The sequence below is a fragment of the Babylonia areolata genome, chromosome 9 (genome assembly GCF_041734735.1).
Source record: "Babylonia areolata isolate BAREFJ2019XMU chromosome 9, ASM4173473v1, whole genome shotgun sequence".
Taxonomy (NCBI): Eukaryota; Metazoa; Mollusca; class Gastropoda; order Neogastropoda; family Buccinidae; genus Babylonia; species Babylonia areolata.
The window spans coordinates 687,501-712,774 of NC_134884.1; the positions used below are offsets into that span (position 1 = coordinate 687,501).

Genomic DNA, 25,274 nt, shown 5'->3' on the forward strand with positions numbered 1-25,274 from the left:
GATCAGTGTGTCTGTGTAGTGTCTTGTGGTGACACCTCATTTCCATGTGATATGATCAGTGTCTGATGTGTAGTGTCTTGTGATGACACCTCATTTCCATGTGATATGATCAGTGTGTCTGTGTAGTGTCTTGTGGTGACACCTCATTTCCATGTGATATGATCAGTGTCTGATGTGTAGTGTCTTGTGATGACACCTCATTTCCATGTGATATGATTAGTGTGTCTGTGTAGTGTCTTGTGATGACACCTCATTTCCATGTGATATGATCAGTGTGTCTGATGTGTAGTGTCTTGTGATGACACCTCATTTCCATGTGATATGATCAGTGTGTCTGTGTAGTGTCTTGTGGTGACACCTCATTTCCATGTGATATGATCAGTGTCTGATGTGTAGTGTCTTGTGGTGACACCTCATTTCCATGTGATGTGATCAGTGTCTGATGTGTAGTGTCTTGTGATGACACCTCATTTCCATGTGATATGATCAGTGTGTCTGTGTAGTGTCTTGTGATGACACCTCATTTCCATGTGATATGATCAGTGTGTCTGTGTAGTGTCTTGTGGTGACACCTCATTTCCATGTGATATGATCAGTGTCTGATGTGTAGTGTCTTGTGATGACACCTCATTTCCATGTGATATGATCAGTGTGTCTGTGTAGTGTCTTGTGGTGACACCTCATTTCCATGTGATATGATCAGTGTCTGATGTGTAGTGTCTTGTGATGACACCTCATTTCCATGTGATATGATTAGTGTGTCTGTGTAGTGTCTTGTGATGACACCTCATTTCCATGTGATATGATCAGTGTGTCTGATTTGTAGTGTCTTGTGGTGACACCTCATTTCCATGTGATATGATCAGTGTCTGATGTGTAGTGTCTTGTGGTGACACCTCATTTCCATGTGGTATGATCAGTGTGTCTGTGTAGTGTCTTGTGATGACACCTCATTTCCATGTGATGTGATCAGTGTGTCTGTGTAGTGTCTTGTGATGACACCTCATTTCCATGTGATATGATCAGTGTGCCTGTTGTTCAGTGCCTTCCGATTACACCTTATGTCCATGGAATGAATTCTTTCCAAATTCGTCGTGAGGGCCCAAGTCTCGCATGCGTTCAGAAATATGGAGTATCCCAATACACGCAAGAGTGTGATCTTGTGTTTCCTGGAGACGTTGTCCTCCCATACAGGTAGGCTGTGGACAGCGCTGCTGTAGTCTTTACTTCCCTTGAGAGGATTTCTGGTTTGGTCCCTGCATTGCTCGTGATGGAGCCCTGGTCACGTCAGGCGTCCCCTCCTGTACTGCCTGTACTGAAGAGTATTAACAAAAAACAACAAAAAAAACACCAAAAAACACAAAACAGGTTATGGTCTGTGTAGGGTCTGAAGTGGAGAAATGAAAATATGTGTGTGTGTGTGTGTGTGTGTGTGTGTGTGTGTGTGTGTGTGTGTGCAGGTGTCGGTACGGGCGCTGTACGACTTCATGGGCCACGAGTCGGAGAACGAGATGTCCTTCACCCGAGGGGCGATAATCACCAATGTCAAGGAGGAGGACAAACCCTGGTAACGTCCCTTGACCGGGCCTGTGTCACGGTGTGGTGTGGTGTGGTGTGGTGTGGTGTGGTGTGGTGTGGTGTGGTGTGGTGTGGTGTGGTGTGGTGTGGTGTGGTGTTGTATTGTATTGTATTGTGCGGTGTGGTGTGGTGTGGTGGTGTGGTGTGGTGTGGTGTGGTGTATTGTTGTGTTGTGTATTGTTGTGTTGTGTTGCATTGTGTTGTGTAGTGTGATGTTGTGTTGTGTATTGTTATGTTGTGTGGTGTGGTGTGGTGTTGTGTTGTGCTGTGTTGTGTTGTATTGTATTGTATTGTATCACATTGCATATCATCGCATTGTATTGAATTCCGTTGCATGGTATTGCCACTTGTATTGCATAGTATTGTACTGTATTGTATTTTATTGTATTGTATTGTACTTTATAATGTCATACTATATTATGCTGTGTTGTTATTGTGTTGTATAGTGTTACGTTGTTGTTGTATTGTGTTGTATAGTGTTGTTGTATTGTGTTGTATAGTGTTGTTGTATTGTGTTGTATAGTGTTGATGATGTTGATGATGATGATGATGGTGATGATGATGGTGGTAGTGATGATGATGGTGAGGGTGGTGATGGTGATGATGATGGTGGTGGTGATGATGATGGTGATTGTGAAGGTGATGGTGATGGTGATGATGATGATGGTGAGGGTGGTGATGGTGATGGTAATGCTTATGATGATGATGAAGATGACGACGATGATGATGATGATGATGATGATGATGACGACCCCAAGAGCAAGACCTGTGACGTGGTGTGCAGGTGGAAGGGTGACTACATGGACCAGAAACAGAAAGCGTTCCCTGCCAGCTACGTGCAGGTCTGTCACCCTCTGTTCCTGGGTCTGTGGGGGAGAGGGGGTGTGGGGGGGCGGTCCGTCACTTTTCACTCACCCTCTGTTCCTGGGTGTGTGGGGGGTCCGTCACTTTTCACTCACCCTCTGTTCCTGGGTGTGTGGGGGGTTGGGGGGGTGTGAGGGTGGGGGGTCCGTCACTTTTCACTCACCCTCTGTTCCTGGGTCTGTGGGGGGTAGGGGGGGGGGCGGTCCGTCACTGGACATCGCTGTTCACTCACCCTCTGTTCCTGGCTGTGTGTGTGTGTGGGGGGGGGGGGTTGGGGGGGAGGGGGGGGAGGTCCGTCACTGGACATCGCTGTTCACCCACCCTCTGCATGTATCATCAAATAAATAAAAATGTTCAGTGGCTACTTTTCATAAGAAATGTATTAACTAGCACTGGGTTAGATCATGTTTGGAAAAATCAGTTCACTTTTAGTGTTAAAAGATTAAAGTATGTTATATCCAAGAAGCTTGAAAATGAATATATAAAATTTTGGAAACAGAAACATAACAGTTCATCTAAATTATAATTTTACAAGAACGCTGTGACAAATTATAAAACTGAACCGTATTTAAAGAATACAGCAAATACACAACACAGGAAAGCACTGACCATGTTACGAATCAGCGCCCATGACTTACAAATCGAACAGGGAAGATATAAAAATACACAGAAAGAACCAAGACTGTGTGATACTTGTAACAGTTTAGAAGATGAGATTCACCTTTTAGACAATTGTGTAAAGTACAATACTTACAGACACAGATTCCTAATCGATATATGTCATCCAAATGCAAAGCCTAGTGAATTGATCCTTCTAACAGAATTACAACCAAGGTTAGCGAAATTTGTTCACGAATGTTTCTCTTCTTAATATGCTCATGTTTATGTTTGTGTTTCATTGTGTCTTATAAAATTTAAGGTTTTATAACAGTAAGAAGTATTCTGTTCTATTCACACACACACACACACACACACACACACACACACACACAGGTGATCTCGGACAGTACCGGTCAGTTACGCAAGCAGTCAATGGTGGACGCGCAACGGTGGAGGGAAGACACTGTGGACCTGTCTGACTGCAAACTGGGTGAGTCAGTGTGGACCTGTAGGACTGCAAACTGGGTGAGTCAGTGTGGACCTGTAGGACTGGGTGAGTCAGTGTGGACCTGTAGGACTGGGTGAGTCAGTGTGGACCTGTAGTGTGGACCTGTAGCACTGGGTGAGTCAGTGTGGACCTGTAGGACTGGGTGAGTCAGTGTGGACCTGTAGGACTGGGTGAGTCAGTGTGGACCTGTAGGACTGGGTGAGTCAGTGTGGACCTGTAGGACTGGGTGAGTCAGTGTGGACCTGTAGGACTGGGTGAGTCAGTGTGGACCTGTAGTGTGGACCTGTAGCACTGGGTGAGTCAGTGTGGACCTGTAGGACTGGGTGAGTCAGTGTGGACCTGTAGGACTGGGTGAGTCAGTGTGGACCTGTGTGGACCTGTAGGACTGGGTGAGGCAGTGTGGACCTGTAGGACTGGGTGAGTCAGTGTGGACCTGCAGTGTGGACCTGCAGTGTGGACCTGTAGGACTGGGTGAGTCAGTGTGGACCTGCAGTGTGGACCTGTAGGACTGGGTGAGTCAGTGTGGACCTGTGTGGACCTGCAGTGTGGACCTGTAGCACTGGGTGAGTCAGTGTGGACCTGTAGGACTGTGTGAGTCAGTGTGGACCTGTAGGACTGGGTGAGTCATTGTGGACCTGTGTGGACCTGTAGTGTGGACCTGTAGCACTGGGTGAGTCAGTGTGGACCTGTAGGACTGGGTGAGTCAGTGTGGACCTGTAGGACTGTAGCACTGGGTGAGTCAGTGTGGACCTGTAGGACTGCAAACTGGGTGAGTCAGTGTGGACCTGTGTGGACCTGTAGTGTGGACCTGTAGGACTGGGTGAGTCAGTGTGGACCTGTAGGACTGGGTGAGTCAGTGTGGACCTGTAGGACTGTAGCACTGGGTGAGTCAGTGTGGACCTGTAGGACTGCAAACTGGGTGAGTCAGTGTGGACCTGTAGGACTGGGTGAGTCAGTGTGGACCTGTGTGGACCTGTAGTGTGGACCTGTAGGACTGGGTGAGTCAGTGTGGACCTGTAGGACTGTAGCACTGGGTGAGTCAGTGTGGACCTGTCTGACTGCAAACTGGGTGAGTCAGTGTGGACCTGTAGTGTGGACCTGTAGGACTGGGTGAGTCAGTGTGGACCTGTAGCACTGGGTGAGTCAGTGTGGACCTGTAGGACTGGGTGAGTCAGTGTGGACCTGTAGGACTGTAGCACTGGGTGAGTCAGTGTGGACCTGTAGGACTGCAAACTGGGTGAGTCAGTGTGGACCTGTCTGACTGCAAACTGGGTGAGTCAGTGTGGACCTGTGTGGACCTGTAGTGTGGACCTGTAGGACTGGGTGAGTCAGTGTGGACCTGTAGCACTGGGTGAGTCAGTGTGGACCTGTGTGGACCTGTAGCACTGGGTGAGTCAGTGTGGACCTGTAGCACTGGGTGAGTCAGTGTGGACCTGTAGGACTGGGTGAGTCAGTGTGGACCTGTAGGACTGGGTGAGTCAGTGTGGACCTGTGTGGACCTGTAGTGTGGACCTGTAGCACTGGGTGAGTCAGTGTGGACCTGTAGCACTGGGTGAGTCAGTGTGGACCTGTAGGACTGGGTGAGTCAGTGTGGACCTGTCTGACTGCAAACTGGGTGAGTCAGTGTGAACCTGTAGGACTGCAAACTGGGTGAGTCAGTGTGGACCTGTAGGACTGGGTGAGTCAGTGTGGACCTGTAGGGCTAGGTGAGTCAGTGTGGACCTGTCTGACTGCAAACTGGGTGAGTCAGTGTGGACCTGTGTGGGCCTGTAGTGTGGACCTGTAGCACTGGGTGAGTCAGTGTGGACCTGTAGGACTGGGTGAGTCAGTGTGGACCTGTAGGACTGTAGCACTGGGTGAGTCAGTGTGGACCTGTAGGACTGGGTGAGTCAGTGTGGACCTGTCTGACTGCAAACTGGGTGAGTCAGTGTGGACCTGTGTGGACCTGTAGTGTGGACCTGTAGCACTGGGTGAGTCAGTGTGGACCTGTAGCACTGGGTGAGTCAGTGTGGACCTGTAGGACTGGGTGAGTCAGTGTGGACCTGTCTGACTGCAAACTGGGTGAGTCAGTGTGAACCTGTAGGACTGCAAACTGGGTGAGTCAGTGTGGACCTGTAGGACTGGGTGAGTCAGTGTGGACCTGTAGGGCTAGGTGAGTCAGTGTGGACCTGTCTGACTGCAAACTGGGTGAGTCAGTGTGGACCTGTGTGGGCCTGTAGTGTGGACCTGTAGCACTGGGTGAGTCAGTGTGGACCTGTAGGACTGGGTGAGTCAGTGTGGACCTGTAGGACTGTAGCACTGGGTGAGTCAGTGTGGACCTGTAGGACTGGGTGAGTCAGTGTGGACCTGTCTGACTGCAAACTGGGTGAGTCAGTGTGGACCTGTAGGACTGGGTGAGTCAGTGTGGACCTGTCTGACTGCAAACTGGGTGAGTCAGTGTGGACCTGTAGGACTGGGTGAGTCAGTGTGGACCTGTCTGACTGCAAACTGGGTGAGTCAGTGTGGACCTGTAGGACTGGGTGAGTCAGTGTGGACCTGTAGGACTGGGTGAGTCAGTGTGGACCTGTGTGGACCTGTAGCACTGGGTGAGTCAGTGTGGACCTGTGTGGACCTGTAGCACTGGGTGAGTCAGTGTGGACCTGTAGGACTGGGTGAGTCAGTGTGGACCTGTAGCACTGGGTGAGTCAGTGTGGACCTGTGTGGACCTGTAGTACTGGGTGAGTCAGTGTGGACCTGTAGTACTGGGTGAGTCAGTGTGGACCTGTGTGGACCTGTAGCACTGGGTGAGTCAGTGTGGACCTGTGTGGACCTGTAGCACTGGGTGAGTCAGTGTGGACCTGTGTGGACCTGTAGCACTGGGTGAGTCAGTGTGGACCTGTAGTACTGGGTGAGTCAGTGTGGACCTGTGTGGACCTGTGTGGACCTGTAGCACTGGGTGAGTCAGTGTGGACCTGTAGGACTGGGTGAGTCAGTGTGGACCTGTGTGGACCTGTAGTACTGGGTGAGTCAGTGTGGACCTGTAGCACTGGGTGAGTCAGTGTGGACCTGTGTGGACCTGTAGCACTGGGTGAGTCAGTGTGGACCTGTGTGGACCTGTAGCACTGGGTGAGTCAGTGTGGACCTGTAGGACTGGGTGAGTCAGTGTGGACCTGTAGCACTGGGTGAGTCAGTGTGGACCTGTGTGGACCTGCAGTGTGGACCTGTAGGACTGGGTGAGTCAGTGTGGACCTGTAGCACTGGGTGAGTTGGGTGAGTCAGTGTGGACCTGTAGCACTGGGTGAGTCAGTGTGGACCTGTAGGACTGGGTGAGTCAGTGTGGACCTGTAGCACTGGGTGAGTCAGTGTGGACCTGTGTGGACCTGTAGGACTGGGTGAGTCAGTGTGGACCTGTAGCACTGGGTGAGTCAGTGTGGACCTGTAGCACTGGGTGAGTCAGTGTGGTTGATGACAATGACGGTTTGTTGATGATGATGATGATAACGACGATGATGATGATGACGATGATGATGACGATGACGATGATGACGATGATTATGATGACGACGACGATGACGATAATGATGATGATGATGATGATGATGACGACGATGACGATGATGCCGCTGCTGCAGACAACGGGCCGTACATCGAGAACAACCGGACGCTGTACTGCTTCCAGCTGGAGCATCCCCGTTACGACACCTTCATCCAGCTGGGCTGTCAGTCCCTGCTGCAGCTGGAGGAGTGGGTGCTGGCCATCAGAGACAAACAGCAACGTCTGCAGCAATGGGTGAGTCCTTCATTGACACAGCGTCCTGCTGTCCTCTGTAGTCCTTCATTGACACAGCGTCCTGCTGTCCTGTGTAGTCCCTCATTGACACAGCGTCCTGCTGTCCTGTGTAGTCCCTCATTGACACAGCGTCCTGCTGTCCTCTGTAGTCCTTCATTGACACAGCGTCCTGCTGTCCTTCATTGACACAGCGTCCTGCTGTCCTGTGTAGTCCCTCATTGACACAGCGTCCTGCTGTCCTGTGTAGTCCCTCATTGACACAGCGTCCTGCTGTCCTGTGTAGTCCCTCATTGACACAGCGTCCTGCTGTCCTGTGTAGTCCCTCATTGACACAGCGTCCTGCTGTCCTCTGTAGTCCTTCATTGACACAGCGTCCTGCTGTCCTGTGTAGTCCTTCATTGACACAGCGTCCTGCTGTCCTTCATTGACACAGCGTCCTGCTGTCCTGTATAGTCCTTCATTGACACAGCGTCCTGTTGTCCTGTGTAGTCCCTCATTGACACAGCGTCCTGCTGTCCTGTGTAGTCCTTCATTGACACAGCGTCCTGCTGTCCTTCATTGACACAGCGTCCTGCTGTCCTTCATTGACACAGCACCCTGCTGTCCTGTGTAGTCCTTCATTGACACAGCGTCCTGCTGTCCTTCATTGACACAGCGTCCTGCTGTCCTGTGTAGTCCTTCATTGACACAGCGTCCTGCTGTCCTGTGTAGTCCTTCATTGACACAGCGTCCTGCTGTCCTTCATTGACACAGCGTCCTGCTGTCCTTCATTGACACAGCGTCCTGCTGTCCTGTGTAGTCCTTCATTGACACAGCGTCCTGCTGTCCTGTGTAGTCCTTCATTGACACAGCGTCCTGCTGTCCTGTGTAGTCCTTCATTGACACAGCGTCCTGCTGTCCTGTGTAGTCCTTCATTGACACAGCGTCCTGCTGTCCTGTGTAGTCCTTCATTGACACAGCGTCCTGCTGTCCTGTGTAGTCCCTCATTGACACAGCGTCCTGCTGTCCTGTGTAGTCCTTCATTGACACAGCGTCCTGCTGTCCTTCATTGACACAGCGTCCTGCTGTCCTTCATTGACACAGCGTCCTGCTGTCCTTCATTGACACAGCACCCTGCTGTCCTGTGTAGTCCTTCATTGACACAGCGTCCTGCTGTCCTGTGTAGTCCTTCATTGACACAGCGTCCTGCTGTCCTTCATTGACACAGCGTCCTGCTGTCCTGTGTAGTCCTTCATTGACACAGCGTCCTGCTGTCCTGTGTAGTCCCTCATTGACACAGCGTCCTGCTGTCCTTCATTGACACAGCGTCCTGCTGTCCTTCATTGACACAGCGTCCTGCTGTCCTGTGTAGTCCTTCATTGACACACTGTCCTGCTGTCCTGTGTAGTCCTTCATTGACACAGCGTCCTGCTGTCCTGTGTAGTCCTTCATTGACACAGCGTCCTGCTGTCCTGTGTAGTCCTTCATTGACACAGCGTCCTGCTGTCCTCTGTAGTCCTTCATTGACACAGCGTCCTGCTGTCCTGTGTAGTCCCTCATTGACACAGCGTCCTGCTGTCCTGTGTAGTCCCTCATTGACACAGCGTCCTGCTGTCCTGTGTAGTCCTTCATTGACACAGCGTCCTGCTGTCCTGTGTAGTCCTTCATTGACACAGCGTCCTGCTGTCCTGTAGTCCCTCATTGACACAGCGTCCTGCTGTCCTGTAGTCCCTCATTGACACAGCGTCCTGCTGTCCTGTATAGTCCTTCATGGACACAGCGTCCTGCTGTCCTGTGTAGTCCTTCATTGACACAGCGTCCTGCTGTCCTGTAGTCCCTCATTGACACAGCGTCCTGCTGTCCTGTATAGTCCTTCATTGACACAGCGTCCTGCTGTCCTGTGTAGTCCTTCATTGACACAGCGTCCTGCTGTCCTGTGTAGTCCCTCATTGACACAGCGTCCTGCTGTCCTTCATTGACACAGCGTCCTGCTGTCCTTCATTGACACAGCGTCCTGCTGTCCTGTGTAGTCCTTCATTGACACAGCGTCCTGTAGTCCTTCATTGACACAGCGTCCTGCTGTCCTGTGTAGTCCTTCATTGACACAGCGTCCTGCTGTCCTGTGTAGTCCTTCATTGACACAGCGTCCTGCTGTCCTGTGTAGTCCTTCATTGACACAGCGTCCTGCTGTCCTGTGTAGTCCTTCATTGACACAGCGTCCTGCTGTCCTGTGTAGTCCTTCATTGACACAGCGTCCTGCTGTCCTGTATAGTCCTTCATTGACACAGCGTCCTGCTGTCCTGTGTAGTCCTTCATTGACACAGCACCCTGCTATCCTCTGGCCTCTAGTCCTTCGTTGGCAGCAGTTTACAGGTGGGCCAACAGCGAAGCGATGGCTGTTTGGTTTCTGCAGACAGACAGAGAGAGAAGCGGTAAACAAGTTCATAAGGCTTTGAAGCCAGCTATCTACAGAAATGTTTTGTGGTTGCCTAATCGTTAATGTGATTTTTTTTTCATCTTTAACAGGCATTATCATATCATCCAACATTTTTCATTAAACCTTTTAGTCTCACAAAGATGTTTCTGTTCTCTCAGACCTTACAAATAGTGCATGTCATCCTCTTTCTCTTTAGAACTTGTCAAGGACATGTTCTTTGTTGTTTTGTTCTTAAAAAAAAAAAAATCCCAATGCGCATTGTTAATACACAAAAATCCTATATTTGAGTCTTCTTGTGTATTTCATGTGTGTGTGTGTGTGTGTGTGTGTGTGTGTGTGTGTGTGTGTGTGTGTGTGTGTGTGTGTGTGTGTGTGTGTGTGTCCCCAGAACAAGGAGCAGCAGAAGCAGGAGAAGATCCTGAAACGTGCAATAGAGTTTTCCAGGCTCATCATCTACTGCCAGAGTGTGGCCTATGACCCGCACGGTCAGTGTCATCTCTGACACCTGTGCTAAGTAGATGACGTCAGTGTCATGTTTGACACCCCTAGTACACGTGTTATGTCAGTGTAATATTTGACACCGGTGGTAAGAGTGTAACGTCAGTGTGATGATTAACATCCTGGTGAGTGCGCGTCAGTGAAGGGTTTGATATTTCAAAAGTGTATGACGTCAGTGTAGTGTTTGACATTTTGGAAGTGTATGACGTTAGTGTAGTGTTTGACATATTGTAAGTGTATGACGTCAGTGCCGTGTTTGACATATTGTAAGTGTATGACGTCATTGTAGTGTTTGGCACATAGTGTCATTGGTGATAGTGCAATATTTGAAACGCGTGGTCAGTGTCTGACGTCAGTGTAATGTTTAACACGTCTGGTAAATGCGTTACTTCAGTGTAATGTGTGATATCTTGTTTCATGTGCATGTTCCAACACCTGTGGCATATGTTTACATGGAACAACAACAAAATAAACAACAACAACAAATTAAACCCCCAAAATACACGCCAGTTTTATTGTTTGACACCCGTGTGTGTGTGTGTGTGTGTGTGTGTGTGTGCAGGTGTCAGTCGTCATTACACTGTGTCATCGTTGGCGGAGGACAAAGTTCACCTCAATGACCCCAGCATCCTCAAGTCAGTATTGTCTCCCTCCATCTCCCTCCCTCTCTCCCCCTCTCTCCCTCTCCCTCCCCCTCTCTCCCTCCCTCCGTCCCTCCCCCCTCTCTTCCTCTCTCTCTACCTCTCCCTCCCTCTTGTCTTGTCTTGTCTTGTCCCTCCCTCTCCTTCCCTCTCCCTCCCTGTCCCTCCATCCCTCTCTCTCTCTCTCTCTCCCTCTCTCTCCCTCTCTCTCCCTCTCCCTCGCTCTCCCTCCCTCTCCTTCCCTCTCCCTTTGTTTCTCCCTCTCTCTCTTTTCCTCTCTCTCTCCCTCTGCCTCCCTCTCCCTCGCTCTCCCTCCCTCCCTCTCTCCCTCGCTCTCTCTCCATCTCTCTCTCTCTCTCACTCTCTCTCTCTCTCCCTGTCTCTGCGTGTATCTCTCAGCATGTGTGTACCCTCAACGTGCAAGGGATGGAGGAACAGGTCATGCCGAAACCCTTAGTCCGTGTGAGTTAGGTTCCTGTCTGTGCTCCCAGGGCCAGCCGGATGCAGTTGCTGAGGGTGTACCCCAAGGGATCGCGAATCAACTCCTCCAACTTCGACCCCGTGCCCAAGTGGACCTGCGGAGCGCAGATGGTCGCTCTCAACTACCAGACTCCCGGTGTCTTCATGCAGCTGAACCAAGCCCGCTTCCTGACAAACGGACGGTGAGGGGGAGGGGGGGAGGCTAGGTGCTGAAGCCGTGTGGATGGTGCGGTTACAGGTGTGGGATGTTGTGGTTACAGGTGTGGCTAGGTGTGGATGTTGTGGTTACAGGTGTGGATGTTGTGGTTACAGGTGTGGCTAGGTGTGGATGTTGTGGTTACAGGTGTGGATGTTGTGGTTACAGGTGTGGCTAGGTGTGGATGTTGTGGTTACAGGTGTGGCTAGGTGTGGATGTTGTGGTTACAGGTGTGGATGTTGTGGTTAGTGGTTACAGGTGTGGATGTTGTGGTTACAGGTGTGGATGTTGTGGTTACAGGTGTGGCTAGGTGTGGATGTTGTGGTTACAGGTGTGGCTAGGTGTGGATGTTGTGGTTACAGGCGTGGATGTTGTGGTTACAGGTGTGGATGTTGTGGTTACAGCTGTGGGTGTTGTGGTTACAGGTGTGGATGTTGTGGTTACAGGTGTGAATGTTGTGGTTACAGGTGTGGATGTTGTGGTTACAGGTGTGGCTAGGTGTGAATGTTGTGGTTACAGGTGTGGATGTTGTGGTTACAGGTGTGGGTAGGTGTGGATGTTGTGGTTAGTGGTTACAGGTGTGGGTAGGTGTGGATGTTGTGGTTACAGGTGTGGATGTTGTGGTTACAGGTGTGGCTAGGTGTGGATGTTGTGGTTACAGGTGTGGGTGTTGTGGTTACAGGTGTGGATGTTGTGGTTACAGGTGTGGGTGTTGTGGTTACAGGTGTGGATGTTGTGGTTACAGGTGTGGGTAGGTGTGGATGTTGTGGTTACAGGTGTGGGTAGGTGTGGATGTTGTGGTTACAGGTGTGGGTAGGTGTGGATGTTGTGGTTACAGGTGTGGATGTTGTGGTTACAGGTGTGGGTAGGTGTGGATGTTGTGGTTACAGGTGTGGATGTTGTGGTTACAGGTGTGGGTAGGTGTGGATGTTGTGGTTACAGGTGTGGATGTTGTGGTTACAGGTGTGGATGTTGTGGTTACAGGTGTGGGTAGGTGTGGATGTTGTGGTTACAGGTGTGGATGTTGTGGTTACAGGTGTGGCTAGGTGTGGATGTTGTGGTTAGTGGTTACAGGTGTGGGTGTTGTGGTTACAGGTGTGGGTGTTGTGGTTACAGGCGTGGATGTTGTGGTTACAGGTGTGGGTGTTGTGGTTACAGGTGTGGATGTTGTTGTTACAGGTGTGGCTAGGTGTGGATGTTGTGGTTAGTGGTTACAGGTGTGGGTGTTGTGGTTACAGGTGTGGGTGTTGTGGTTACAGGTGTGGATGTTGTGGTTACAGGTGTGGGTGTTGTGGTTACAGGTGTGGGTGTTGTGGTTACAGGTGTGGATGTTGTGGTTACAGGTGTGGATGTTGTGGCTAGGTGTGGATGTTGTGGTTACAGGTGTGGATGTTGTGGTTACATGTGTGGTTACAGGTGTGGGTGTTGTGGTTACAGGTGTGGATGTTGTGGTTACAGGTGTGGATGTTGTGGTTACAGGTGTGGATGTTGTGGTTAGTGGTTACAGGTGTGGGTGTTGTGGTTACAGGTGTGGGTGTTGTGGTTACAGGTGTGGGTGTTGTGGTTACAGGTGTGGATGTTGTGGTTACAGGTGTGGGTGTTGTGGTTACAGGTGTGGCTAGGTGTGGATGTTGTGGTTACAGGTGTGGATGTTGTGGTTACAGGTGTGGGTGTTGTGGTTACAGGTGTGGCTAGGTGTGGATGTTGTGGTTACAGGTGTGGATGTTGTGGTTACAGGTGTGGCTAGGTGTGGATGTTGTGGTTACAGGTGTGGATGTTGTGGTTACAGGTGTGGATGTTGTGGTTACAGGTGTGGATGTTGTGGATACAGGTGTGGATGTTGTGGATACAGGTGTGGATGTTGTGGTTACAGGTGTGGATGTTGTGGATACAGGTGTGGATGTTGTGGATACAGGTGTGGATGTTGTGGTTACAGGTGTGGATGTTGTGGTTACAGGTGTGGCTAGGTGTGGGTGTTGTGGTTACAGGTGTGGCTAGGTGTGGATGTTGTGGTTACAGGTGTGGGTGTTGTGGATACAGGTGTGGATGTTGTGGTTACAGGTGTGGGTGTTGTGGTTACAGGTGTGGGTGTTGTGGTTACAGGTGTGGGTGTTGTGGTTACAGGTGTGGCTACGTGCTGAAGCCGCCCTTCATGAGGGACCTCCAGTACAGCATGCAGGACATCGTCAACCACAACCTGCCCACCAGTGTCCTCTCTCTGACCGTCACCGTCAGTCCTCCCTCTCCTCCCTCTCCCCTGTCTTCTCTGTCTCTCTGTCTCTCTGTTTGTCTGTCTTCTCTGTCTCTCTGTCTCTCTGTCTTCTCTGTCTCTCTGTCTTCTCTGTCTTTCTATCTGCGTCTGTCTGTCTGTCTGTCTGTCCGTTGGTCTCTCGCTCTCTTTCCCTCTTCCCCTCTCTCTCTCTCCTCTTTTCCTCCTCCTCTGTCTCTCTGTCCCTCCCTCTCTCTCTCCCTCTCCCTCCCCGACCCTTTAATTGTCTCGTTTCACACATGGACCTGAAGTGCATTAATTTTGGTGTCTTTTCAGTCATAAACTGCAGCCGTTGCTGTTTTTCTTTGTTTGTTTTCTTGGGGGGAGGTGGGTAGGTGGTGTGAAAAGGACGTCATGTGTTAGTGATGTGTGGTGTTGACAGGTGTTAACAGGGTGTTAAAAGGATGTCATGTGTTAGTGGATGTGTGGTGTTGACAGGTGTTAACAGGGTGTTGAAAGGACGTCATGTGTTCGTGGATGTGTGGTGTTGACAGGTGTTAACAGGGTGTTAAAAGGACGTCATGTGTTTAGTGATGTGTGGTGTTGACAGGTGTTAACAGGGTGTTAAAAGGACGGCGGGACATGTTGTCAGCATGACAGACAGCAGGATCCCGAAGATGCTCTTGAAAGGCAGCTGAAGGAAGGCCACCGCGAACTTGGAAGACCCTGCAAGCGCTTCAAGGACACCTTGAAGACAAACCTCAAAGCCTGTGACACAGACATCGCTTCCTGGGAAACTGATGTCCTTGACCGCTCTCGCTGGAGGATGCTGTGTTCTAGTGGCACAAAGACGTTTGAAAACAAGAGAACGCTGGCCATTAAGGAGAAGCGTGAGCGAAGGAAGCAGGGCTCAACTTCTGGAGATGTTTTCCCTCGCAACACCTGTGGGAACTGCTGCACGTCCAGAATCGGCCTCTTCTCCCATATGAGGACACACACCGACAGATAAGCCTGCCTGCTACTCATCCGTCGGTCCGACGGGAGACTCCATCAGAAGGACGTCATGTGTTAGTGACAGCTTTCAGTTGGCTCTACCCAGGTAGGCAACCTGTTGTGCAAATGACTGTGTGTTTAAAACACTCAGAGATTGGTCTCCAACTGAGGATAAGTGCTTTATAAGTATCCACATTGTTCATTCATTCATTCGAAAGCTGCTGAAGGAGAGGATTGGGCCCCGCCTTCCTGTGCCGACACCTGGACACAGAGGGTGTGAATTCACTGCTCCTGATGGCCATCAGAGGTCACGGGGTCTTTGGCCTTGACCTTTAACCCTGTATGACGTGGACAGGTGCTGGCTGGGCGGGACCTTTGACCTTTAACCCTGTGTGACGTGACAGGTGCTGGCGGGGCGGAACCTTTGACCTTTAACCCTGTGTGATATGACAGGCGCTGGCGGGGCGGAACCATTGACCTTTAACCCTGTGTGACGTGACAGGTGCTGGCGGGGTGGAACCTTTGACCTTTAACCCTGTGTGACGTGACCCTTTGACCTTTGACCCTGTGTGACGTGACAGGTGCTGGCGGGGCGGAACCTGTGTCCGGAAGACAGGGGGAAGGAGGGGAAGGTGGTGGGGGTGGTGCGGCCCTTTGTGGCGGTGGAAGTCATTGGTCTCCCCTTGGACAACACCAAGACCAGGACTGACGAGCTGCACAGTTAGTCGCCTTCATGTTGTGTTGCTGCTGCTGCTTCTTGTTCTGCTTCTTCTTCTTCCTCTTCTTCTTCCTCTTCTTGTTCTGCTTCTTGTTCTGCTTCTTCTTCTTCCTTCTTCTTCTTCTGCTTCTTCCTTCTTCTTCTTCTGTTTCTTCTTCTTCTTCTTCTGCTTCTTCTTCCTCCTTCTTCTTTTTCTTCTTCTTCTCCTTCTTCTGCTTCTTCTTCTTCTTCTTCTTCTTCTTCTTCTTCTTCCTTCTTCTTCCTTCTTCTTCTTCCTTCTTCTGCTTCTTCTTCTGCTACTTCTTCTTCTTCTTCTTCCTCTTCTGCTTCTTCTTCTTCTTTTTACAGTGTGGTCTCTCTGTCTGTTTGCCTGTCTGTTTGTTTGTATGTCTTTCTCTTTTTTGAGGTATCATGTTTTTGTTGGTCTTTTTCTTCTTCCGTTTCCTGTTTCCGCTCTGTCTGTCTGTCTGTCTGTCTGTCTCTGTCACTCCCTCACTCTGTAATATTTCTGTCTGTCTCTGTCATTTGTCTGTCTCTGTCTCTGTCTCTCTGTCTCTGTCACTCTGTTTCCGTCTCTCTCTCACTCTGTCATATCTCTGTCATTTGTCTGTCCCTGTCTCTGTCTTTCTGTCTTTGTCACTCTGTTTCTCTCTGTTTCTCTCTCTCTCTCTCACTCTGTCATATCTCTGTCTCTGCCTCTTTATCTCGCTGTCTCTGTCTCTCTCTGTCATTTCTGTCTCTCTCTATCATTTCTTTCTGTCTCTCTCTGTCCCTGTCTCTATCTCTCTTTGTCTGCCTGTCTCTTGATTATCGACTGATTGATGGGTGAACAGGCTGATTGATTGATTGATTGATGAACAGAAGTATGTATGATAGTCAGTCGTTTTCGACTATGACCATCAGAACAGCAGAGGAGGTAACTGCTGTCTCGATTGCCTGGGTCAGAATTTGATTATAGTATCGTGTGTCTTACCCAAGTTTCACCCCCACACTCTCTCGGCCAAGAGGGTTTTAGGTCAGTCGGCGTGGGGATGGTTCCCAAAGGCCAGCTAGCCCCCAAGGCTGCAGCACTGAGAGCCAGTGCAATTTTGCCTCCTAGTTTGAGAGTCATAGTCCTTCACAAAAGACTAAGCTGTAAATTATTTCCCATTGCAATGGAGAAACCATTGATAATACAGCTGTCACTACACTGTTGGCCCAACTGTAGTCAGTCTGTGATGTAAGCTGATACATAGTGGCCGACAGAGTGTTAACTGGTTGACTGATTGGCTGACTGTCAGAGGACGACGGCCTGAAGCCGGAGTGGAAGGGGCCCGTGATGAAGTTCGACGTGTCCTGTCCCGAGCTGGCCTTCCTCCGCTTCGAGGTCATCAACGAGGCCAACAACTCCAAGATACCCATTGCCCAGGCCACCTTCCCCGTCACAGCCCTCAGGCCGGGTAGGAGGAGGAGGAGGGTGGTGATGGTGGTGGTGGTGGTAATTATGATGATGGTGATGATGATGATGATGATGGTGATGGTGGTGGTGATGGTGGTGGTGATGGTGCTTATTGATGATGGTGATGATGATGATGATGGTGATGATGGTGATGATGATGGTGATGATGATGATGGTGATGATGATAATGGTGATGGTGATGATGATGATGGTGATGGTGATGATGATGATGATGGTGATGATGGTGATGATGATGATGATGATGTACACAGGGTACCGCAGTGTACCTCTACAGAACGCATGGTGATGATGATGATGATGGTGATGATGATGATGGTGATGATGATGATGATGATGATGATGGTGGTGGTGGTGGTGGTGATGATGGTGGTGGTGGTGATGATGATGGTGATGATGATGATGATGATGTACACAGGGTACCGCAGTGTACCTCTACAGAACGCATGATGATGATGATGATGATGGTGATGATGATGGTGATGGTGATGGTGATGATGGTGATGATGGTGATGATGATGATGATGATGATGTACACAGGGTACCGCAGTGTACCTCTACAGAACGCATGATGATGGTGATGATGGTGATGATGATGATGGTGATGATGATGATGGTGATGATGGTGATGATGGTGATGATGATGATGATGATGATGATGATGTACACAGGGTACCGCAGTGTACCTCTACAGAACGCATGATGATGATGATGATGATGATGATGTACAGGGTACCGCAGTGTACCTCTACAGAACATGATGACGATGATGGTGACGATGATGATGTACAGGGTACCGCAGTGTACCTATACAGAACATGATGACGATGATGGTGATGATGATGACGATGATGATGTACAGGGTACCGCAGTGTACCTCTACAGAACGCCTTCAGCGAGGTTCAGGACATGTCCTCACTGCTCGTTCACATCGGCATGAGCAGTCCCAAGGTCTGTCTGTCTGTCTGTCTGTCTGTCTGTCTGTCTCTCTATATATATCTTTCTCCCTCCCTCCCTTTGTGTCTCTGTTGGTCCGTCTGTCTGTCTGTCTGTCGGTCTGTCTCTACATTTCTTGGCGCATATACGTTATTCTGAAGAGTGTGTTTGCGTTTATGTGTGTGTACAATTTCCATGTAGTCCTTTCCATGATTTGTAATGGATGTGATGCTTTGATTTTTTTCCTTCCTTTCTCGTTTGACGTTATGTGATGCTGTTTACAATTCATTTCTTTATATTTCCCCCCTGTATTTCCTTTAGTGGGCTGGATGGAAAAAAAAGCATTGTTGTTTATTCTATTTCCCTCAGAAATAAAATAGAGTATCCTAAATCCCCAAATCAGTTCTGGCCAGAGTATCCAAAATCCCCAAGTCAGTTCCGGCCAGAGTATCCTAAATCCCCAAGTCAGTTCCGGCAAAATCTGCTGGTGACATACGTTAAAGAAAAGACAGGTAACCAGCACAGAGCATTTCAGCTAGGGTCAGTTCTCTCTCTCTCTCTCTCTCACACACACACACACACACACACACACACACACACACACACACACACACACACACACACACACACACACACATGGTCTTAAGACTGGACATTATTATGGCTAGCAGTGTGATGATGATGATGATTGTTCTCGTTCTTGCTGATATCATCTTCGTCAAAAATTCATTCTTTTTCTCCTTCTTCTTCTTCTTATTATAATAATAATTATTATTATTATTGTAGTTCTTGCCATTCTCATTAATCAGAATCCTACTCATATTTTTAAACAACAACAAAGAAGCATACGAACAATAACATTGCCCACCCACCCACCTACTCAACCCCGCAACACCCCCAGCATTAAACGGGTACTGTACGGGGTCCACCCGGGGTATGTGCACGACAGGACGCCGAGGAGAAGAACCTGTTCCGGGTGATCGAGGAAAGCCGACGGTACCGGGCGGAGCTGCTGAGGAACAGCGACAGTGGCAACTCCAGGAAGGATGAGATCACTGCCGAACTGCTCAAGACGGAGATGAAGCTGCTGAGCTACCTGCAGGCCCGACAGGACTCGGCCTCCGCTGCAGACATCTACTCGTGAGTTGTGCTGCATGCTTGGGGGGCTGTGGGGGTGGGGGCTGTGGGGGTGGGGGCTGTGAGTGGTGGGGGCTGTGGGGGTGGGAGCTGTGAGTGGTGGGGGCTGTGAGTGGTGGGGGCTGTGGGGGTGGGGGCTGTGAGTGGTGGGGGCTGTGAGGGTGTGGGGTGTGGGGGTGGTGGCTGTGGGGGTGGGGGCTGTGGGGGTGGGGGGTGTGGCGGTAGGGGCTGTGGGTGTGGGGGCTGTGGGGGTGGTGTCTGTGGGGGTGGGGTGCTGTGGGGGCTGTGGGTGTGGGGTGTGTGGTGGTGGGGGCTGTGAGTGGTGGGGGCTGTGGGGGTGGTGGGGGCTGTGGGGGTGGTGGCTGTGAGTGGTGGGGGCTGTGGGGGTGGTGGCTGTGAGTGGTGGGGGCTGTGGGTGGTAGGGGTGGGAGGAGAGTTTGGGGGGAGATGTGTAAGTGATCATCATCACCCTGACCATGACCACCACCATCATCATCATCATTGTCATCACCACCACCACCATCACCATCACCATCACCACCACCACTACTACCATCACCACCACCACCACCACCCTCCTCCTCATCACCACCATCATCATCATCACCATCGTCATCATTATCACCCTCACCATCGTTATCACCATCATTATCATCATCATCACCATCATCATCACCATCATCACCATCACCATCATCACCATCATCATCATCATCACCATCATCATCATCATCATCATCATCACCAACATCATCATCACCATCATCACCATCATCATCATCATCATCATCATCATCATCATCATCACCATCACCATCATCATCATCATCACTGTGTGTGACAGACGTAACGGCTGAAGGTCCACCTTCTCAACGAGCGGATGGCGAGAAAACCGACACCGCTGGGGATTTTTTTTTTTTTTTAACCGCTACCACGGTGAGCAGCCCAGCCCAGGAAAACCTTGACCTTGATCCAGCAGGATGACCTTTGACCTGCACAGGAGGACAGCGGTGTGTCAGTGTGACGGGGGAACACGCTGCACGTGCACTGACCTTGGTCACAGCTGTCACACGTGCAGCAGTTGTGTGCAGGAGAGAGATGTGGACATTGGTTGCTTGTCTCCACCTTGCTGACTGTCTGTAGGCCCCTGTCTGTCTGTGTGTCTGTCTGTCAGCCTGTCTGTCTGTCAGCCTGTCTGTCTGTCCGTCTCTGAGCCTGTGAGCCCATAGCTCAGCCCCATGTTGCGTCGATTTATGAACTTCTGTAACATTGACATTGTCATTGCGGCACCAGTATGTAGTTTTTCACCCCTTCACCCATTGATGCATCAGTTTATGTGTGGACTGTTGTTGTTGTTGTTGTTTCTGATGATGATGATGTTTTCACGGTTCTCCGAGATGGATACCAGAGTTGTTGGCCTTACTGGGGGCCTGCCCAGTAGAGGAACCACGTCCCACTGGCCTGTTTTCTCTGCTCCTCCCCCCCCCCCTCTTTCCCCCTCCTTTGACCTCGTCAGAGTAAGCTTCTTGTTTTGCTCCCACCCCCATCCCCCTCTCCCCCAACCTTCCTCTTTCGCCTCTTCAGCCTCAGTCTGTCTGTCTCTCTCTAACCCTGTCTCTCTCTCTCTCTCTGTCTCTCCCAGTCTCTGTCTTTCTGTCTGTCTGTCTCTCTCCCCCCTCTCTCTCTCCTCTCTCTCAGCCTATGTCCCACCCATGTGCTCTTACTGATGACAGACCAAAATGACAACATAATAAACAATTTATCCGTGTAGGTATATGAAGGCTGAAGAGGCGCACTGATGCATTTTAAGAACCAGATAATTATTTCTGTTTCTTTTGGTGATGACTGATTTTGTGTGAAGAAGTTGTCAACGTGTTTACTGCCTGTAGTCTTCGTTAGAATATGGTATTTGTATTTAGATTCCATTCATGTTTTTTCCTGATGGCGTTATTCTTGTTTTCTGTTTTAAATACTTTTTATTTCTGATTATGTTGTTCTTGTTTCTTGTAATACCTTTTTTTCTGATTGTGTTGTTGCTGTTTGTTACTTTAAATATTTTTTTTTTGATTGTGTGTTGCTGTTTGTTGCTTTAAATACCTTTTTTCTGATTGTGTTGTTGCTGTTTGTTGCTTTAAATACCTTTTTTCTGATTCTGTTGTTGCTGTTTGTTACTTTAAATACCTTTTTTTTTTAATTGTGTTGTTGCTGTTTGTTGCTTTAAAAATCTTTTCTTGATTGTGTTGTTGCTGTTTGTTGCTTTAAATACCTTTTTTTTTTTATTGTGTTGTTGCTGTTTGTTGCTTTAAATACCGTTTTTCTGATTGTGTTGTTGCTGTTTGCTGCTTTAAATACCTTTTTTCTGATTATATTGTTGCTGTTTGTTACTTCAAACATCGTTTTTTGATTGTGTTGTTGCTGTTCGTTGCTTTAAATACCTTTTTTTTCCTGATTGTGTTGTTGCTGTTTGTTGCTTTAAATACCGTTTTTCTGATTGTGTTGTTGCTGTTTGCTGCTTTAAATACCTTTTTTTTTTATTGTGTTGTTGCTGTTTGTTGCTTTAAATACCGTTTTTCTGATTGTGTTGTTGCTGTTTGCTGCTTTAAATACCTTTTTTCTGATTGTGTTGTTGCTGTTTGTTACTTCAAACATCGTTTTTTGATTGTGTTGTTGCTGTTCGTTGCTTTAAATACCTTTTTTTTTTCTCCTGATTGTGTTGTTGCTGTTTGTTGCTTTAAATACCTTTTTTTTTTCCTGATTGTGTTGTTGCTGTTTGTTACTTTAAATACCTTTTTTCTGATTGTGTTGTTGCTGTTTGTTACTTTAAATACCTTTTTTTTTTAATTGTGTTGTTGCTGTTTGTTACTTTAAATACCTTTTTTCTGATTGTGTTGTTGCTGTTTGTTACTTTAAATACCTTTTTTTTTTAATTGTGTTGTTGCTGTTTGTTACTTTAAATACCTTTTTTCTGATTGTGTTGTTGCTGTTTGTTGCTTTAAATACCTTTTTTTTTTTATTGTGTTGTTGCTGTTTGTTGCTTTAAATACCGTTTTTCTGATTGTGTTGTTGCTGTTTGCTGCTTTAAATACCTTTTTTTTTTGATTGTGTTGTTGCTGTTTGTTGCTTTAATACCGTTTTTCTGATTGTGTTGTTGCTGTTTGCTGCTTTAAATACCTTTTTTTATTTAATATGTGTTGTTGCTGTTTGTGCTTTAAATAACCGTTTTCTGATTGTGTTGTTGCTGTTTGCTGCTTTAAATACCTTTTTTTCTGATTATATTGTTGCTGTTTGTACTTCAAACATCGGTTTTTTGATTGTGTTGTTGCTGTTCGATTGCTTTAAATACCTTCTTTTTTTTTCCTCATTGTTGTTGTTGCTGTTTGTTTGCTTTAAAATACCGTTTTTTTCTGATATGTTGTTGATTGCTGTTTGCCTGCTTTAAATACCTTTTTTTTTCCTGATTGTGTTGTTGCTGTTTGTTATGCTTTAAATAAATAAATAAATGAATAAATAAATAAATAAATAAATTTAAAAAAATAAAAAAATAAATAAAAGTGATAAAAAATAGATAAGCTTACATAAATAAATAATTTTTTTTCTCAAGGCCTGACTAAGGCCGTTGGGGTTAGGCTGCGGTCAGCATCTGCTTGGGCAGATGTGGTGTAGCTATATGGATTTGTAACGACGCAGTGACGCTCCTTGAGCTACTGAAACTGAAACTGCTTTAAATACCTTTTTACCTAATCGTGTTGTTGCTGTATGTTGCTTTAGATACCTTTTTTCTGATTGTGTTGTTGATGTTTGTTGCTTTAGATACCTTTTTCTGATTCTGTTGTTGCTGTTTGTTGCTTTAAATACCTTTTTCTGATTGTGTTGTTGGTGTTTGTTACTTTAAATACCTTTTTCTGATTGTGTTGTTGATGTTTGTTGCTTTAAATACCTTTTTTTGATTGTGTTGTTGCTGTTAGTTACTTTAAACATCTTTTTTTCTGATTGTGTTGTTGCTGTTTGTTGCTTTAAATACCTTTTTTTCTGATTGTGTTTTTGATATTTGTTGCTTTAAATACCTTTTTTTTCTGATTGTGTTTTTGATATTTGTTGCTTTAAACATCTTTTTTTTTTATTGTGTTGTTGCTGTTTGTTGCTTTAAATACCTTTTTTTTCTGATTGTGTTGTTGCTGTTTGTTACTTTAAATACCTTTTTTCTGATTGTGTTGTTGCTGTTTGTTACTTTAAATACCTTTTTTCTGATTGTGTTGTTGCTGTTTGTTGCTTTAAATACCTTTTTTCTGATTGTGTTGTTGCTGTTTGTTGCTTTAAATACCTTTTTTTTAAATTGTGTTGTTGCTGTTTGTTGCTTTAAATACTTTTTTTTTTATTGTGTTGTTGCTGTTTGTTGCTTTAAATACCTTTTTTCTGATTGTGTTGTTGATGTTTGTTGCTTTAAATACCTTTTTTCTGATTGTGTTGTTGCTGTTTGTTGCTTTAAATACCTTTTTTTCTGATTGTGTTGTTGCTGTTTGTTACTTTAAATACCTTTTTTTGATTGTGTTGTTGATGTTTGTTGCTTTAAATACTTTTTTCTGATTGTGTTGTTGCTGTTTGTTGCTTTAAATACCTTTTTTTCTGATTGTGTTGTTGCTGTTTGTTACTTTAAATACCTTTTTTCTGATTGTGTTGTTGCTGTTTGTTGCTTTAAATACCTTTTTTCTGATTGTGTTGTTGCTGTTTGTTACTTTAAATACCTTTTTTCTGATTGTGTTGTTGCTGTTTGTTGCTTTAAATACCTTTTTTCTGATTGTGTTGTTGCTGTTTGTTACTTTAAATACCTTTTTTCTGATTGTGTTGTTGGTGTTTGTTACTTTAAATACCTTTTTTTCTGATTGTGTTTTTGATATTTGTTGCTTTAAACATTTTTTTCTGATTGTGTTGTTGATGTTTGTTGTTTTATATTCTTTTTTTTCTGATTGTGTTGTTGCTGTTTGTTGCTTTAAATAGTTTCTTCTCACCCGAACACGTGGGGTTCGAATCTGGTTAGGACTTTTTTTTTTTTTTTTTTTTTTTTTTTAAACGCGAAGCTTTATAATAACAAATACAGAACACATTTTAACGATTATATTTTTTTTAAAGTATATCACAAGTGAGTCTTGAAGGCCTTGCGTCTCTTGTTACTGATTGTGTTATTGCTGTTTGTTGCTTTAAATACCGTTTTACTGATTGTGTTATTGCTGTTTCTTTGGTTTGAATGTTTCTTTTTTCCTGGTTTTGTTTTTGTTTGTTGTTGTTGTTTTTCTGGTTGCTCACCTTGACCTAATTACGTGTGGTTTGTATGGAGAGCATTGTAACTTTCGTCAGTCTGTGCCCTTCAGTGGAAATTCCAGGTGTGGGCTAAATGTCTTTCGATTTAACAGGTGTGTTGCTCATATTGTTACATGATTATCTAGAGTAAAAAGCCTCTGAGCTAACATATGTATGTAAGAGATGTTGTTGGCTTTTTGTTTTTTTTATTTTTATTTTTTATTTTACAGATCGCTTGTGTGAGAAAAAAAACTTTTAAAGTGACAACGCTATTTGCTCTGTATCTCTAGCTGAGTGCTAAAAAAATGTAACAACAGTAAGGCTTCTGAATTAGTCATCGCTTGTGTGAAAAACCTTTTAATTAAACAATAGATTTGCTGGTGTGATTGACAGTTGTTCATGATTTCTGAACTAATCGTTTTTGGGGGTGTCATAAATATCATGTGCAAGAACCTTTTGTAAGTGACATATATTTATACATAAATAGCTTGAAATTGTATATGTTAAATTCTTTTCACGTGAGAGCCATGATTAAAGCATAATACAACTGTTTATCTGTCTGTCCCATACCCCCTCTCTCGCCCCTTCTCTCACTCACTCTCTCAATCTTTGTGTCCCTCACTTTACTAATTTTGATATATACTTTTTTTTTTTTAAATAACAAGTTACTTTTGGAATACTAAAAAAAAACAACATATATGTTTACTTACCTTTTTGTTGTGATTTTTCCCTTTTTGTGTGTCATATATATATATATATATATATATATATATATATATATATATATATATATATACGTGTGTGTGTGTGACTGTTTCATGTGATCATTAATCAGTTTTGTGATGACTTTCATCTATTTGTCTCTTTGCCGTGAGGGATGGATGTAAAAAAGCGAGCATGCTTATTTCAATTCTTTCATCAAATCATATCAATTCTCTCTCTCTCTCTCTCTCTCTCTCTCTGTCTCTCTGTCTCTGTCT

At 46.7% G+C, this 25,274-nt stretch overlaps 1 protein-coding gene and 1 long non-coding RNA gene across 5 annotated transcripts in view; one reads left to right on the forward strand and one right to left on the reverse strand.

The window, feature by feature from the left end:
• The window catches only part of LOC143285975 (1-phosphatidylinositol 4,5-bisphosphate phosphodiesterase gamma-1-like), a 71,679-nt gene extending 50,226 nt beyond the window's left edge, over window positions 1–21,453 (forward strand). For 2 of the 4 annotated variants that reach the window (XM_076593432.1, XM_076593433.1), the window contains 13 exons: window positions 1,461–1,567; window positions 2,363–2,420; window positions 3,436–3,532; window positions 7,162–7,319; window positions 10,124–10,220; window positions 10,796–10,868; window positions 11,366–11,536; window positions 13,675–13,780; window positions 15,334–15,472; window positions 16,751–16,909; window positions 17,789–17,877; window positions 18,812–19,002; window positions 19,844–21,453. In XM_076593432.1, coding sequence (XP_076449547.1) covers window positions 1,461–1,567; window positions 2,363–2,420; window positions 3,436–3,532; window positions 7,162–7,319; window positions 10,124–10,220; window positions 10,796–10,868; window positions 11,366–11,536; window positions 13,675–13,780; window positions 15,334–15,472; window positions 16,751–16,909; window positions 17,789–17,877; window positions 18,812–19,002; window positions 19,844–19,856 — 1,458 coding nt within the window. In that variant the 3' untranslated portion in view covers window positions 19,857–21,453. Of the gene's footprint in view, window positions 1–1,460; window positions 1,568–2,362; window positions 2,421–3,435; window positions 3,533–7,161; window positions 7,320–10,123; window positions 10,221–10,795; window positions 10,869–11,365; window positions 11,537–13,674; window positions 13,781–15,156; window positions 15,275–15,333; window positions 15,473–16,750; window positions 16,910–17,180; window positions 17,231–17,788; window positions 17,878–18,811; window positions 19,003–19,843 lie in introns of those variants that run through there. The other 2 variants (XM_076593434.1, XM_076593435.1) reach the window with 2 other exon arrangements.
• A 2,111-nt stretch (window positions 21,454–23,564) lies between these two features.
• LOC143285671 (uncharacterized) lies at window positions 23,565–25,030 on the reverse strand. The gene is made up of 2 exons (XR_013055713.1): window positions 23,909–25,030; window positions 23,565–23,783 (listed from the first exon to the last, which is right to left on the reverse strand). It is a non-coding gene; the product is annotated as an uncharacterized LOC143285671 (long non-coding RNA).
• Window positions 25,031–25,274: the final 244 nt, after the last annotated feature.